Below are 14,977 nucleotides of genomic sequence, written 5' to 3'. Positions count from 1 at the left end.
CCCCATTCTTAAATATGAGCAGACAAGATTCACAAAGTATCTTAGTATACCTCTTGATAAAGGAAAGGAATTAAAACAAAGAAAGAGGAGAAAGCAGTTTGGGGCCACAGAAGCTATGGAGGAAAATGAAGCTAGATAAAAGAAAAAGTTAAAAAAGACTTTTTTTTCTTAATAAACTTATTCACAAAAAGTGAGATTGTAGGTCTGGGGGCTGTACATGGGCGGGGGCCTGGGGAGCTCTGTACATGGAGCTGGGAGACAGGGGAGCCTCGCGGTGGAGGGGTACTTTTTAATAAAAAAAATAATGGGAGCTACAACCACCGCCTCCCCCCTCCCCAATTAAAAAGACACAAAAATAGACGTCTCTAAGTAAATGGGGAGCTTGGGGCTTAAGGGTGTTGAAAGGGCTTCACAGGTGCCAGGGCTTAAAGGGCTGGTCACAGGCACGGGGGCGGCTCCTGCATCAGTTGGTAGAACAGCACGTAGCCCTCGCTGGATACCACCTGGTTTTCACTAATGGGGGGGGCAATATTTTCAGACAGACAAAAAAAGTGCAAGGTATTACATAAGGGAAGAAAGGTATTACATAAGTCAGAAAATAAAAGGACACTTAGACATTAAAAAAATAGCAAAATCAAAAATTTCCAGAGGGTAGGACCAAATAGATATCAAATGGACAATAGGAGAGACAAACAGAAATACATACAGTTCATATACACATTTACAAACTGTATCTACTATCTAAATTTATGAATATATAAAATATAATAAACTACGCACAGAGATACATACATACATACATATATACGTACACATACACACATAAACTAGACTACCAGTTTAGGAAATCTAACTTTTTCACTAATAAGTATTATAGAAAAAAGCAATGGAATAGACTATTAAATTATCCAGGAAGACATTCCAGGTTAAAGAAGTATGAGTTTTGGGGATGGCAAAGCGGACCAAATGCCCAGTATAAAGGCTGAAAATGGATTTACACCACAGCACATCATCAGGCAATTGTGGAACCCTGGGAATAAAGAACTGAGAGAGAGACAGACAGAAAAGATGTCATAAACAAATCAGAAATCAAAATGGTTTCAGCTTTCAGAGCACAGTAACATCTCCATATTGCTAAGAATAACGATTCTCAATCTAGAATTCTGTTTCCAACTAAGCCATCAATCAAATGTAGGCATAGAATAAATAAATTTTCAAACATGAAAGACCTCCAAAAAATTACATTCCTCTTGAATTCTTTCTCAAAAATCAATTGGAAGTTGCATTCTACCAATATGAGTGAGCACATCAAGAAAGGCATGATGTTTAGGTAACGAGGCTCCCATGCAGAAGGGCAGGTTGATATTGAAGGGAGACAAGGAAGACAAAATTAAGGAATGGATTATTGTTAAGTCCACTGAAAATTAAGCAAACAAAATAAGACAATTACTAATTCTATGGGAAGCAAATACAGGGAAATCAAAGTCAATCTCTGAAATAAACCCTGTACAGAGATAGAAAAAAAAAAACCCTACAAACACAAAGAAATCAGTGTGATGGAGTCTTTGATTTTCTTCTTTAGCAAGCCAGAAATGGAGGAGTTTTTAATCTTTATAATATAGCGTTCTTCTTCGTACATATACTTGCATAAGGGTTGGAAGTTTTCTATCCTCTTGGTCAAGTGCAAGGTTTATCTGCTCAGACATGTGTTTTACTGATTAAAGTCTGTATATTCCACTACAAGCAGAGTAGAGTTTAACTTCATAATATCAATTATGCACAATGTAACCATAGCCAATATATTCCAGTTTACCTTCAGGTACCATTACCCATTTATCTTTCGCCTCAATGTTTAAGTAATTTGGGAGAAATATGAAATGACTACCAAAGACCATAAAAGAAACAAAGAATAGTCTAGAGAAAGTAATTATCTAAAACTGGAATTGTCTAAATGAGAAAATATGTCCAAGTATTGTGCAAGGTAACACTGAGAAATTCCCTAGCAAGTAATAATGTAAAATGTAAACACAGGTCTTTTATATTAACAAGTAGTCAAAACAGGGTCTGGCATCTATTTAAAAAGAGCATGCACTGTAGATTCTGCTTTCTGAATTAGATATGCCAACTACTCAGTTTCAAAGCTGTTAATACATAATAGGCAATGACTATTTATGACATCACATTTATATTTGTTTTAAATAGGTAATGTTCACTCTGTCCTCCAAGTATAACTCTGTGCTGTGCCATAGTAAAGCATCAGATTGAAGAATTCTGTAGTTTGACAGGAAATGGAATTAGGAAATTTTATTTTGCCTGGCCACAGGATCTAGTAGGAAGAGGATGTTTTCTTCTGAACATTGATGTGGAGAGGAGGGCAAACAAAATGAGAAAATAAAAGCGAGAAGATGAAAATCAGGGTGAATTGTGTTCATCTGATTACTCTTTTCCCTGTCAGCACTGCCCTCCTCCAGACCCATCCCTCACCTGGGCTTGAAAGAATTTGCTAACTGCTTCCTTGAGTATTAAAGATCCATAGATTCAAAACAGAACTTGCACCTGAGGGTCTTTTACATCGTAATAATACACATTATCCCTAAAAAAATGGCACTAGAACGTAAGTGACCACCATGCCATGTTAGAAATAGAAGGCTCATGCTGCGGGAAGCCTAATAATTTCTTTTAGCAGAAGAATGGAATCAAGGACATATTACTAAACTTCCAATTCCAAATACTCACGGCACACATGTGTTCAGGTTGGGGAGAGAAAGTGAAGACGAAAATACTTACAGTTCAAGTCATGTTTTACTGCACAGACTAAACCTGCTGTTGATTAAAGTTTTGTTTTGTTCATTTTCAATAAAAACAAAGTAGATACCTAGTGGTTTAAGTCAAGTGAAGGAAGCCAGATATCAAAGCATGTAAATATACTGTATGATGGCACATGTAGGAAATCAATGGCAGAAAAGAATCCTAACAGTGGTTGCTTCTCTAAATTGGGTGGGAGCAGGAATTAAGGGATTACCAAGCAGCAGGGTGGAAAGTTCTATAGGGTGATATTAATGTTCTGTATTAGGCAGAGTTTGGGATACAAAGGTATGTTCACTTGCCAAAATTCAGCGAACATACACTTAAGATTTGTGTATTTCATTACATGTAAAATTCACCTCAAATGGAAAAGAATATAAATAGAGATTGAACTCTAATAAGTGAAAGCTGAAGTATTTAGGAAAAGTACTAATTTTTGCAAGTCACTTTGTTTTTATTTCCAATGGACTTGAAACAATATCACCTGAAACTGCATGTGTCTCATGCAGTTACTATTATATAAATTCAATGGAAGATAAAAAGAAGGAAAAAGGTTCTGTTCTTACTAATACAGGGGCCATGGTCAAATTGTTTTAGCAATCTATGCCTCGGTCTCCCCTTGTGTAAAAAAGATAATGATTATTTGCTTCACATTGTTGTGAGGGATCATTGAGATGACTTATGTAAAGCTCCTATCACAGTGCCTGGAACATAGTATATATTTAATAAATGGTGGTTAATGATAATAGTAATAAAGGATACAACACCAGTAATAGTAAAAACAAATTCTTCATGACCTCATGCTAGTTAGTAATAGAGCTAGTTCATCTAATTCCTAAGTCTGCACTCTTCATGACTTTGAGAAGTGGTGTATACTCATCTGTCTGGCTTCCTCCACTTAGCTTGAAAGACTAGCTATACGCTTCCTACTTTTATTAAGAATAAACAAAACTGGGGATCCCTGGGTGGCTCAGCGGTTCAGCGCCTGCCTTCCGCCCAGGGCGCAATCCTGGAGTCCCGGGATGGAGTCCCGCTTTGGGCTCCCTGCGTGGAGCCTGCTTCTCCCTCTGCCTGTGTCTCTGCCTCTCTCTCCCTCTCTCTACGTCTATCATGAATAAATAATAAATAAAATCTTAAAAAAAAAGAATAAACAAAACTAAACAAAACTTAACCAATTTGGGCTGAATTTATTCAGCAAAAAATGTCTAGGACAATAAAAAAACAAACAAAAGGTGCAGACCTGAAATTCATTAATATCTGTCCTTTCCATTGTATATTATAAAACACATATTTTTAAAAAACAGCTGTTCAGCTTACCCGGAAATTTTATCGGAGTGATATGTGCTACATTTCTAAAAGACAGTGGACTAAATTGTTAGAGATCAAAATAACATCAATGTTGTTTTTGCTTAAATAAATGTTCTAGGGGGTTTTGTTGTTGTTTATTCTTTTTTCTTTCTTTTTTCTTTTTACATTTTTACTTGAAGGGATTATGGAACTCAAGTGTCAAGATTTCACTCAGCATGATTTTCAATATTGGTTGGGGAAAGAAAATTCCTAGCCAGTATATAAATTCACTATGTATTTTTTCACCCAAATAATGCTTCCACTAATCATTTTTAAATCAAAGTTTTCTTTTTATAAAAATGCTTTAAATCATTCTTTGTGGAAAACTGAAGTGCATAACTAAACATTATGAAGAAAATATTAGCAGTGCCGGGAGACTTCTCCATAGTGGTGTTTTCAGCCACTAAAATATGACCCATGTATTCCAATGTGCCTTGTCATTTCTGTGAAATTGTACTTTTGGTTTACTCAATAAAGCTGAGCTTCTCAATAAAGCTGGGCTCAACACCTCAAATCCCTTAAACTCCCTTTTGAAGCCACAAAGCCTCCAATTATCTACCTATCTTGGTATTTCTCTTAGTAAATATAGAACCATAATGGTGCACACCATCATTCTGCTGGAGAAAATGGATAGGCCACTCTCTATGCTGGTATAATAAAGACTTCTATCACAAAGAATAAACAACTAAATGAGCAGCAATAAACTTAATTTGCACATTAGATATGCTTTTCCAAGTTCCGACATTTCAGTTGAAAATAATGCTGAAGCAATGAGGCCTATAATTGAACATCCAAAACTTCTCCAGTGGGGAAACAAAAACAAATGTTGCCTGCAAACAAGATCATTTTTATAGCCTGCTGTTATTCTGCTTTTTAATAATTTTTCAAATGCCAGATCAAATAATTTCCCCTTTTATGTGATTTTCATATACCTCTTAAGTGAGTGTGAGTGTACACACTGTAATTCTATGCAAATCCTCCAAAATGAAAACACCTAAACTCTTTCTCTTTTTGATTTCCTGTTTGTGCCTATGGAACATGTCCTCAGATTACAATGGGCATCTTCTGAGGCTCTGGCAATGCTGGTGCTAATTGCACTCCCAATGTTTGAATGGAAAATGGCTTTATCCTGCTGCATGAGTGAAATAGAAATCTCTAACATACAGTGCAGATAACTTCAGAATCCCCTTAACACAGATAAGCCATATCAGCTAAAAACTAAGCTGGAAAATATCTTACTCTTGTAACTATTATCTTTTTACATGTTATCTAACAACAACATTTCTTGCATGACTGAGGCTCATCAGTAAATACAAAGAGAGAGGATTATTTTATCAGCTTTACTGAAATTTCTCATTTGCTCCTTACCACCCTATTACTAGTAAGGTCACCATATGCTGATTTTGGTGTGAGAAACAAAATTATATTTGACTCTGTAGTGACAATCAGATGAACATTATAGACAAGAAATTACACACACACACACGCACACACGCACACGTTAGATCATCTTAAACAACCAGATGACTACACTCTTAAGAGTCAGGAGAATGGTTGAATCAATGCATATTATTGTAATTCTTTCTCAGATTAAAGCTTCAAATTAAACCTATAAACTTGTGGGTGGTAAAATAATAATTCTTTGTCAGTAATACCTTTAACATAACTACTTGAAAGAGAATTAGAAGTCCAGTTAAAAGGATATGCTATGACAGACTTATCTTAGACCTGTATTTACATAGTATTTTCATAGTTTAATAAAAATCATACAATACAGATTAATAAAAAATGAAGTTTCTAAAGATCCTTTTATTTGTACTTTATACATTTTGTGTTTATGTAGTTATTTTTAAATGTATGTGTTTTGTGTTACTATGTATGTATGTGTTTCTTTATATGTGGTTCTTGTCAATGACAAAGAAGCAAATAAATCCCCCTTAAAATGGAATGTGGGTATTTCATGAAGATCAAAAATAATGAACACAATTTCCTTCTCATTATTAGATATAAATGAGTGAGAATTACTTGATATTCATGCATATTGATATATGCCCTTTTTGCATATGTAAATGATTCTCTTCTCTGTGCTGAAAATACTGGAACAGTGAGTTCTCTCCATGAAGTCTGTAGCATTTTCATGTAGCTTCACATTTGTTTCCCCCTTGCAGAATAAGAAGTTCTCTATGTATTAGAAATACATAACTACAAACCCTAAAATAGGGAAAGTGAAAGCATTTTAGAAGTTCACTATTTTCTTTTGATCCTCTTTATTACAAAGTGTCCTAAGCTTCACCCCTGAGAAATAAAAAAAAACTTCATTTTTTAGAGCAAAAAAGTCAGAACAGAAATTTGCTAAGAACTAAGGAGGTAGAATAAAATAGTTTCATTTAATCAATAATTAATTATCAAACATATACAGTTCCCAGGACTGTTCTAGGATTTGTGACATTCTTGCCTTCTTTATGCTTCTTTCTAGAAGAAGGGCAAGCTGGAGACAAAAACCATAGACATGACAAATAACTGAATTATACAGTATGTAAGAAAATGAAAAATCCTACTGAGGAAGGAAGAGTGGAAAAGATTAAGGTGACCAGGAGTACAGATTGGGATAATTTTGTTCCAATAGCCCCAGCAAAGAACACTAGAAATAAACAAAACTACGTCGAGTTTTTGTGTTTTGCCTTGTTTTATCTTGTTTCAAACTGAGCAATCTTATTTCGTCATTTTCTCCCTTGTAGAAAGAGTTGAGTACCTGGGGATTATGGTGTGTTTTATGGACTATCTCAAATTACCGATAAACTTGTTTCTATCCTAAGAACTGGGAACCTATCTACAAAAAACATAGCTGTATTACTTATCTGAAATATCCAACTGCTACCTTGAGAATTAAGCACAGTCCAGCTGCTCCAGTTACTCATATTCATTTGAGTCTCCTTTTACTTTTCACCCATTGTTTGCTAAAGGGCAGCATCATGATGCCATATGTTTGAGACATTTGAGAAAGAGAAACTATTCACTGAATCCAATATATCCAATAACTTCCACCCCCTAAATCCAATCTCTAGGATGAAAGGTTCCCATCACCGTATTTTAGCTGTAAAACCATTGGTCCATCTCATGGATCACCAGCATCCTATAGGAACTTTCATTGGGAAACTACATTTCTACTAGTGATACTTTCTATCCTTTACATTTTATGTTTTAATTCTCTCTGGATTTCTCCATTCTTGAAAAAATTAACTGTGATACTGTCCTCCACCATGTTTTAACCTTCTTCATATTTTAAAATGAGTGCATACCACCCACACCTTCTTAATTTGAAATGAGGTAAGAAATCTTTTTCCTCCTTAATGGACATATTATTTTTTAAAAAAAGCATTCAAGCTTTTCAGTATATGGATAGTACAAAACATTTGCTGGAGAGATATCTTATCATTAGATATGGCTACATAGCACATTCGTTGAAATATTAAGTCCATCTCTGTCTTAAAAATCTGATGACAATACAATCTCAAGGAAGTAAAGTTTTTTAAAATGTGTCACACTGGTTAGATTTTGACACAAGTTACATCAATCACATTTCCCCTGAGTGTTTCAGACAATTGTCAGCAGGCATAATGTAATATGCTTAAGACAATGTTGGCAGAAATATCTTCCGGGGATAAAGGTAGGCATTTTTTTTTTCCTTGAGACATTTTAAAGGATAGTTGAAGTGTAGTCACTAACTACTTTTTATTTAATATATTTATTTTTAATAGAAATGATGATAAAGCACCAATTGCTGAATTTAATTATTTGAGCTTAATTAGCTGCTCAAACCACCTTCTCAAGACAGTCATTTTAATCATCCAGGAGGCAATGAAATGATAAAAGTGACATGGCTTCCAGTAAACATACTAGTTTTATGAGCTGAGATTCAACAAAGTAAAGTAGCAAAGATGAGTAGATACTTGAATACTAATTATGTCCCTTGGTGATATATGGAGGTACATTTGGATTGATAGAAGCTTGAAAGTCTGAAGAATAGAGTATGCAGCTTTATCATCACAAATTATGTGAGCTTATAGGTTTATTATGTTGGGAATATAATAATGACTTATACGGACACATATTTTTTTTTCTCTTTGAAACAAACTACTCATTAGACTGTATTCAAGAGGGCCTGCATTTCACTAGCTATGCACCTAGAGTTATATAAATAAATGAACTGGTTATGTTCTTGGCAACCTTATATCCAGGTAAAAATTTCATACAAAATGAGAGTCTCTGAAGGAAATTTAACAAAGAAAAATATTATCAACTGACTTTATCAAAATGTCCATAAGCTTCCAACACTAAGGCATTTGTGAAAATTCAAATGTTTTAGGTGCCAGTTTTAATTCTGTTTAATTACCCACTGACAGCATTTCAACTGCCAAAGTATTCACATCTGCCATGGTATCCCACTGGCAAAGTAAACATACTATTAATGAATATGGGAACACAACTCTTAAATAAATTGTGAAACCAAATATTTCACATATACAATATGGTACAGGTTTGACACTATGATAGATGTTGTGATATGCATACATATCTCTAATGTTCATCAAGCACAAATGAAGATAATAAAATACCTTTTACGACTAGGCTGCCAGTGTTCTTTGCAACGCCAAACTGATTTGTAGCTATGCAAGTATATGATCCGGCATCTGACCTAGTAACGTTATATATCTTGAGGCTGCCATCCTCTGAGAGAAACACTCTAAAAGGAAAATAACATAATTAACAATAGTAAGGCTCTCAAAACTAAGCCTTAACCATTTATTTTTCATTTTATATTTTCATTTTAAAATATTACTAAAACCATGAGCATATTCCTTTCCTTTTATTCTATTCTTGATTGTGAGCAATCTCCGAATCCTCATAATAGAACAAACGATATTTGTTTTTATTCTGACACAGTACTGATCATTATCATACTATTACTTGAATTATCATTGTTGATTTTTATGCCCATTAAAAATAAAATGGATGCTTGATGCTACAGTGCCCATTTGTTTGGTTAATAATAAATGCAACTACTCACTATGCATTTTGAAAAGTCAACTCTCTAGTGAAAATTGAACTTGGCATTAGAGAAATGCAAGCTAGTTTTTACATTGTTTAGTTGTAGCTTTATAAATTGCTCTTATTTAGCACTTTCAACCACCAAACAACAGGGTTCTCAATTACAGTATTTGCCAGAGCTAGTGAATTGAAGGAACCATCTACATGGTTTCATAGCCAAAGGGCCCAGGCTTATCCAGTTATGTGGCCTATCCCATAAAAAATAGGGGTAGAGTATAGAAAGAATAAAGCCTTCATGAATCAGACTGAATTAAACAGTCTTACAATACATGTAATCACATAGCACATAATAAAGGGATAGCTGCGTAAGAAGTTCTAATCTTTCATAAAATGATTCTTGAGTTTCTTCTGAAACTCAGAAATAATCAAAAGCAAATACTAGACCACTATTGTAATCAGGGAAACCCCAAGATTGGCTTCTTGACAAAATCACCATCAAATGTTTTAATAAAGAGACAAAAAAAGGAAAACTTAAAGCATGTGCCAAATTTTATGTCTTATAAATATAATTAGCAAATTTTTAAAAACATGCTTTTAAAATACTAGTAGGTAGTCAGGGTTGTGTTGTGCAAAAATAAGTGATGAAAACTAATTTGTCACAACAGTAATTTTAAAAGAAAGAAAGACATAATAACAACTGCCATGCATGTCATATCCATTAACAATACCAAACAGTATTTGTTTCATTGCAAACATATCATTGTGCCTAATATGTGTATCACACAAAATGTAGCTAATATAATTAATTACCCAATTTGAAACCTAGGGAATATCAGCCAACTACAATTTGTCTGAAGCCAGCTCCTGATGTTGGGTTTATTATTAGTGATGTGTTCCACATTCTCTCATCAAGTGAGTAGCTGGGGCCACATTTGGGTTTAGAATGTTCCATGGCATAGAATCAGATTTTTGTTTAAGTAATTATCTTGGAGTACTCCCCAGCAGCAGACACTTGATATCGCATTTATTTTCTGAAATGTCTGGATTTTTTGATCTCAATTTACCTTAACAGTTGAATCATACCATTAATGATACTGTAATAGTAAAGCTATTCTAATACGTAGCAAACTCCAGGCCAAACATAATTCTGTAACTGATTTAATTAGAAGAGATCAATGTGAGAACCAATTGGGTGCATCACTTATCTCTAGAATTAAGGAAAACCCAGGAATTTTCAGCAACATAGAAATGTTAAATTTTGGCCAATAAGACCATTTAAATGATATAAAATATATATCTGCTGGTATCTAAAGGCCATCAGACAAATTTCCCAGTTGGCAGTGCCAATGTTTATATGTCATACAATTTTTCATTTAGCTTTCAGAAAAGAACAATTCATGTAAAGAGTGGTTTATTACTACCTTTTTCAGGCTCATGGTATATGTTCAATAATGTTTGTTAAATTGAATTGAAATTGTTATGATTGAAATTTATTATTTCTGTTGAAATCTTATTCAGTCAACCGTTACTTCTCAAGTGCCTAAGACTGAAATACTGAGAAAGCAGACCGAGAAAAATTATAATCTGTCCAAGAGTAAATAGCTAGTAAATATTAGAGAATAAATTGAAAGTTGTTTCTGATTATCTCCAGCACTCATCCTCTTTCTAGAACATCCATAGTTACTTGCAGTAGATTAATTCTTCATGTTAATTATGATGTTTAAGAAGTTCCTGTTGAATCATCATTAGATGCCCTTAGAATAGTCATCTGTGTTTACTTCTCAAAATGTGGTCTCATCCCAAACCTACTGTATCAAACTTTGCATTTTAACAACATATCCAGTGATTGGCATGCACAATAAGGTTTGTGAAGCATCGATCAGTTAATTATAAGTTAAACTTTAGTCTGTAAGCTTATCTTTATCTCTAAGCAAGAATCCACACTGTTCTCATAAGACCAATATGCAAAAATATATAAAATAAAAAAAAGTTAGATTTAAATACTTTATGAAAATAACCAAATCAGTAACCAAACTGATTTATCACTTATTAAAAACAGATTATAAAAAAATAACTCTCCATAGCAACTTAGGATATAGAAAACCAGAAGTTTAACTATTAATAGAAACATAACATGATAAAGAGTATGAATATTTCAACTTATTTAATTTTTTAAATTAATAAGAGATGGTAAAATATAGTAAGAAAACTTAATCTATGATAACATAGATGGAATGAAACCACATAATCATACCTAATTTTATGTAGAATAATTAAATGAAAAATAGTAAAGAAAAAAAGCCCTGAGAATTCCCAGTTCTGTCATGTACTAAAATATGGCTTAGCAGAAGTAATTAAAATGAAAGAAAGAAAGAAAGAAAGAAAGAAAGAAAGAGAGAGAGAAAGAGAGAGAGAAAGAAAAAAGAAAGAAAGAAAGACCAAATAACTAAAATTAAACTGTACTAAACAGTTGACATTTTCAGGGAGGGAAGAATGCACCTATAAAAATTAGCTGGAACATTTTAACTCATCATTTTGGTAATATTCATAGATAAATATAAAGACTGACTTCTTAAATTCTTCTTTTGGAATATTCTAAAAGGTAGTTTAAAATGGTATCTGGAGTAATAGAAAGGGCATATTAATAAAATATATTAAAATACTTTATCTTGATTTCATATAAGCTTCTTTGGTATTTAAAACAAAACACAGCCACAAGTATAGATAAGCTTGACTATCAAAAATATTTGAGAAAACATCCTAGTGATAAAAATAAAGATTTTTGTGAATAATTAGCTAAGAGAATATAGCTATAGAGAGGAAAGCATAGGCAATCAAGTAATGGATTACATACTATATATATTTATATTTATATTAGGACTTAGTGCAGAGGTTACAATGCTAATAGACAATAAAAGCCTAAATGAAAATATGTGAGCAGCATTTAAAGTAGTACGTCTTCTAAAAATTCAATAGCAATTTACAAACAGAATAGAAAGCCCAGGAATAAACGCTTGATTATATAGTCAATTAGTCCATGACAAAGGAGGTAAGAATATGCAGTGAGGAAAAGACAGTCTCTTCAACAAATAGTGCTGGGAAAACTGGACAGCTACATGAAAAAGAATGAAACTTGACCACTTTCATACACTGTACACAATAACAAACTCAAAATGGATTAAACACCTAAATGTGAGACTTGAAAGTATAAAACTCCTAGAAGAAAATATATGCAATAATTTCTATGACATCAGCCATAGAAACATTTTTTTCCCTTTGTATCCTCTGGCAAAGGAAACAAAAGTAAAATTAGACTACTGACCGTGCCAAAATAAAAAGCTTTTGCACAGCAAAGGAAACCACCAACAAAATGACAAGTCAACCTGCTGAATGTGAGAAGATACTTGTAAAGGAAATAATCCAATAAGTGGTTAATATCCAACATATATAAGAACTTATATAAATCAAAACCAAAAACTCCAAATAATCCTATTTAAAAGTGGACAGAGGACATGAATAGACATTTTTCCAAAAAGGACATACAAACAGCCAACAGAAACATAATAATATAATAACATTACTAATCATTAGGGAAATGAAAATCAAAACCTCAATGAGATATTACCTCACACTCAGAATGGCTAAAATAAAAAAGGCAAGAAATGACAAGTGTTGGTGAGGATGTGGAGAAAAAGGAACCCTTGTACAGTATTGTTGAGAATGCAAACTGGTGCAGCCACTGTGGAAAACAGTATGGAATCCCTCAAAAAATCAAAAATAGAATTGCCATATGATCCAGTAATGCTACCACTAGGTATTTACCCAAAGAAAACAGAAACACAAAGGCAAAAAGATATATGTACCCTTATATTTACTGTAGGATTACTTCCTATAGCCAAGGTAGGGAAGCAACCCAACTGTCCATCCATGGAAGAATGGATCAAGAAGATGTGGTACATATGCAAAGGAATATTACTTAGTGGAAAAAAAAAAGATCTTGCCATTTGCAACAACAGGAGTGGACCTATACGGTATAATACTAAGTGACCTACACAGAGAAAGACAAATACCATATGATTTCACTCATATGTGGAATGCAAGAAACAAAACAAACAAAGAAAGAGACAAACAAAAAAAGAGTCTTAAATACAGAGAACAAACTGGTGGTCACCAGAGGGGAGGCATGTGGTGGGAGGGCAGGGGGGTGTTGGGTGAAACAGAAAAAGGGACAAAATTTAATAGCAATTTAAATCTATAATTGGAAAAGGAGCAATGCTAAGACTTTCTTCCTTCTAAACTTTCTCAGCAAATACTTACTAATATCTACCGAATTCAAGCACAATATTAGATGTTGTAATAGAAAGATGAGAAATAGGGTGTTAATTACCAAGAACACACTTTTCTTTTTTGAAAAGATTTATTTATTTATTCATGAGACACAGACTGAGAGAGAGAGAGAGGCAGAGACACAGGCAGAGGGAGAAGAAGGCTCCCCGCAGGAAGCCCAATGCGGGACTCGATCCGGCATTCTGGGATCAGACCTGAACCGAAGGCAGGCGCCCAACCACCGAGCCACCCAGGTGTCCCAAGAACACACTTTTCTATGATTAAACTCGGTGATCAAAGTCCAAGGAGATTATTGTTACAAGTCAACTCTACGCAGGCTCTCTACTAATTGTATAATAAATGTCAACTCACTGAATACTTAAGTCAAACTTTTAAGCTCACTATTGTTAAAATGCCCAACTTTCCTGATGGGGAAACTGAGACAAGGAAAAAAGCACTATTTCACTCACATTACTCACTAGGTAGTACAGGGCCAAGATTCCAACCTGTCGTTCTCTATGGACCAGGAAGCAACTATTTGAGCAAGTGCTCTTTCACTTCAAGTTTCCAAAGTATAGTTTACGAATAGGATAGTTACTAAGAACACAAATTTGAGAGGTTTACTTATTTTATATATGTATATATCTTTGTGCAGAATAATCTTTAATATTGAAGATTCTTACTCTCACTGTCAGAGAGTCCACATGCACATTTTCTCAGGGTTCTCAACTTTTGTGAAATCTTAAAGGCAAGTCTGATATTCCCTACTATGTGAGAGTCTGACCACAAACATTAGGCGATAACAATGGCAATACTAATACTGCTTTGCCTGCTACTGACTCTTAGCTCTAACATTAAATATTTGTAACCACTAGGTCAAGTTACTCAACTTTCCAAGTCTTCAGCTTCTCATTGGTACCATGTGGATACTGATATTGCCTGTGTCAAAGAGTAATGAGGAGTGAATGATATAAACTATTTAAAATGCTTAGCTTAGCACTATGCCTGACTGCTACTTAGCAGTCAATAGGTAGGTTTTTAATGAACCAGTTTCTCATTCTGCCAAGGAATATAGGCACTTCTGTAACTCCATGAACTTTTGTCACACATCATTTTGAACAAAGAGACCCGAGAGGTACATGCCAGGCTTTTTGAAAGGAGCCGAATGCCAGGAAGACTGTTCCCAGCAGTAAGTTTCGCTGCCCAAGACCCTCCGCTGAATTCGTGCAACCTCCTGTCTGTGTACTTGTCAAGTTGCTCTTCCTGAGCCACAATGTTCTCATTTTTATTTTGGGAAGGGAAATAGGGTTGCTATGATAATTGAATTAATTAAATGCCAGCTGTTATTCTCATGCTTACTCTTCAGTGATACTACTAGTCTTTGGCCTTTGCTCTCCTCCATGATTCAGACTTGGATTTTTGATTCTCATTTTGGTTCCTACTCATGCCT

The 14,977-nt window shown here is 34.2% G+C and overlaps 1 protein-coding gene across 1 annotated transcript in view; it reads right to left on the bottom strand.

Annotated features, from left to right (window-relative positions):
- CNTN6 (contactin 6) overlaps positions 1–14,977 on the bottom strand; it is a 155,589-nt gene that overhangs the window by 39,152 nt on the left and 101,460 nt on the right. The window contains exon 9 of the mRNA XM_041762914.1: positions 8,769–8,896. Coding sequence (XP_041618848.1) covers positions 8,769–8,896 — 128 coding nt within the window. The remainder of the gene's footprint in view (positions 1–8,768; positions 8,897–14,977) is intronic.

Source organism: Vulpes lagopus, chromosome 7 (assembly GCF_018345385.1).
Source record: "Vulpes lagopus strain Blue_001 chromosome 7, ASM1834538v1, whole genome shotgun sequence".
Taxonomy (NCBI): Eukaryota; Metazoa; Chordata; class Mammalia; order Carnivora; family Canidae; genus Vulpes; species Vulpes lagopus.
This window is presented reverse-complemented; position numbering and strand designations above follow the sequence as displayed.